This window comes from Aplysia californica, unplaced genomic scaffold, assembly GCF_000002075.1.
Source record: "Aplysia californica isolate F4 #8 unplaced genomic scaffold, AplCal3.0 scaffold01579, whole genome shotgun sequence".
In the NCBI taxonomy this organism is placed as follows: domain Eukaryota; kingdom Metazoa; phylum Mollusca; class Gastropoda; order Aplysiida; family Aplysiidae; genus Aplysia; species Aplysia californica.
The window spans coordinates 20,777-23,302 of NW_004798849.1; the positions used below are offsets into that span (position 1 = coordinate 20,777).

Sequence of the window (2,526 nt, forward strand, 5' to 3'; positions counted from 1 at the left end):
TTGAAAATATGTGAATACAAACATATATTATGCTTTTATATATACACGCATACATACACTTACACACACACACGTACACACACACACGTACACACACACACACACACACACACACACACACACACACACACACACACACACACACACACACACGCTAAACACACACACACACACACCCTCACACAAACACACACACACAAACACACACACACAAACACAAACCCACACACACAAACACAAACCCACACACACCAAACACACACACACACACACACACACACACACACACACACACACACACACACACACACACACACGACTACAAACAAGAACAAACGCAAACTCATAAAAAAAAACCAAAAAGGCGTTTGGTGGACAGATCTCAGCACAGATTTTATTGTGGCTCTCCAGAAGTCTCTGATGGACAAAGTGTGGCCTCCACACCGTAGTGATCTGACAGGGGTAGGCCTGAGGGGTCTGTCTCGTCCAAGATTCGCTGTGCAACGGGGGGGGGGGAGATGAGATGAGAATAGGGAGATGAGATGAGATAAGACGAGAATATGGGGATGAGATGAGATGAGTGAGATGAACGAGATGTGGGTAGAAGAGATGAGAGGGATGATATGAGAAGAGGGGAGAAGAGATGAGTGGGATGATATGAGAAGAGGGGAGAAGAGATGAGTGGGATGATATGAGATGAGGGGAGAAGAGATGAGTGGGATGATATGAGAAGAGGGGAGAAGAGATGAGTGGGATGATATGAGATGAGGGGAGAAGAGATGAGTGGGATGATATGAGATGAGGGGAGAAGAGATGAGTGTGATGATATGAGATGAGGGGAGAAGAGATGAGTGGGATGATATGAGATGAGGGGAGAAGAGATGAGTAGGATGATAGATGAGGGGATTAGAGATGAGATGAGATAAGATGAGATGAGATGAGACGTGGTGAGGTGAGGTTCGTTTTGTTTTAGTAGGAGTTTTACGGCACTTGTAACACAATAAGGTCAAATAAATGTCGAAGATAGGTGTTACAAGAGAGTAACAAACACAAAAAAGAAGGAGGGCAGATAAAGACGATAGATGTTTAATAGGAAAGAAGAATTGCAAACCACATCAGAGCACCCGCCTACCACCCACATTTTTAATGATGAATATGAACATGATGAAGAGGATGATGACGACCACGACGATGACGATGATCAAACAGACAAACAAACAGGTCCTTTTTACCTTGGCCTCCAGCGCCTCCAGATGGCCCCCCATCAACAGCACCTGGTCAATGGTGATGGAGCAGTAGTCCGTGAGAGGGTTGGAGTCACAGAAAGTACAGCGGCCGTCCTGCTCAGAATAGGGCTCTCTGGAGATTCAACAAACGTAATAAAAAGTGATATGAGATAAAGTTGTTTGTTTGTGTTTTTGGCTCAACACTTTTATTGTCCTAAAATTGTTTTAAAAAGATACACCTTTCAGTGTGAATTTTACTGAAAAGTGTTGATTTAAAGCACACGAAATATTATGTGAGGTGTGCTGACAAAATGAGTTACATCTTGCGATACACGAATGGAGATGCCGGCCGAAAATTGGCACATCGAATTCCTCAATTTTTTAATACTTATTTTTTAAAATAGAAACATTGTGGTAAAAAAAAAAAAAGATATATGAAACATTATCAGCAGTCTCCCTCTGAAGACCAACGTGAGTCGACCTCGTGTTCCTTTTTACCAGGCGCACACTCATATTTGGTCGCTTTTAAGGTCAAGGGGTTATCCCGAAAAAAGCTGTCATGAGAAAATCAAAGGAAATGTTTTTGGACCCTTGTTCAGTTTCTTTAAAAGACAAGGAGAGTTTTCTTTATATCCAAACAAATGTACACACCAATGAAACCAAACTTCTCCTATAGGTAGGGCAATTCCCACTTTTGGTGTAGGTCACGATTTCTGGAAACCCCCGAAATCTGGGTTAGCCCCCTTGAACTTATAAGCGACCATATTGTGTTGGTGCCAATCATGTCAGTCGCACTCAGCTATTTCGAGCAGCAAAGCCCGAAAGGATAACAAAAATATAAATCGATTTTTCGGTGGATTTTTTGTATTGTTTTGCTTTGTTTTTCATATCCTTGAAAGTTTGGTGGTGTTTCGATGTCCGTCTCATAAAAGAACAAGTAACTTTGTTCCACTAGATTTATTTCATTGTGACTTATTTCTGAGGTGTAAATAGTTTGACGTAAAATATTGCTCGACTTTGGAGCCTGTTTCCTTATTTACATTACTATTATCAATACTTCTACTACCATTATCACTATTGCAGTGTACTGTATTATTGGTAGTATTATTATGACCATTTTCATCATCATCATCATCATCATCATCATCGTCGTCGTTGTCACCACTATCACCATTATCATTACCAATACCATTACTTTTATCATTATCGTTATCATTATCTCTACCATTACCAATATTATTATTACCATTATTACTATTATTATTATTGTTATTATTAGTATTAGTATTAGTATTAGTAG

At 40.2% G+C, this 2,526-nt stretch overlaps 1 protein-coding gene across 1 annotated transcript in view; it reads right to left on the reverse strand.

Annotated features, from left to right (window-relative positions):
* Positions 1-353: 353 nt before the first annotated feature.
* Positions 354-2,526, reverse strand: part of LOC101858911 — a gene marked incomplete at its 5' end in the record, with an annotated part of 15,465 nt that continues 13,292 nt past the window's right edge. The window contains 2 exon segments of the mRNA XM_013090851.1: positions 354-496; positions 1,233-1,359. Of these exon segments, the coding sequence (XP_012946305.1) occupies positions 395-496; positions 1,233-1,359 (229 nt within the window).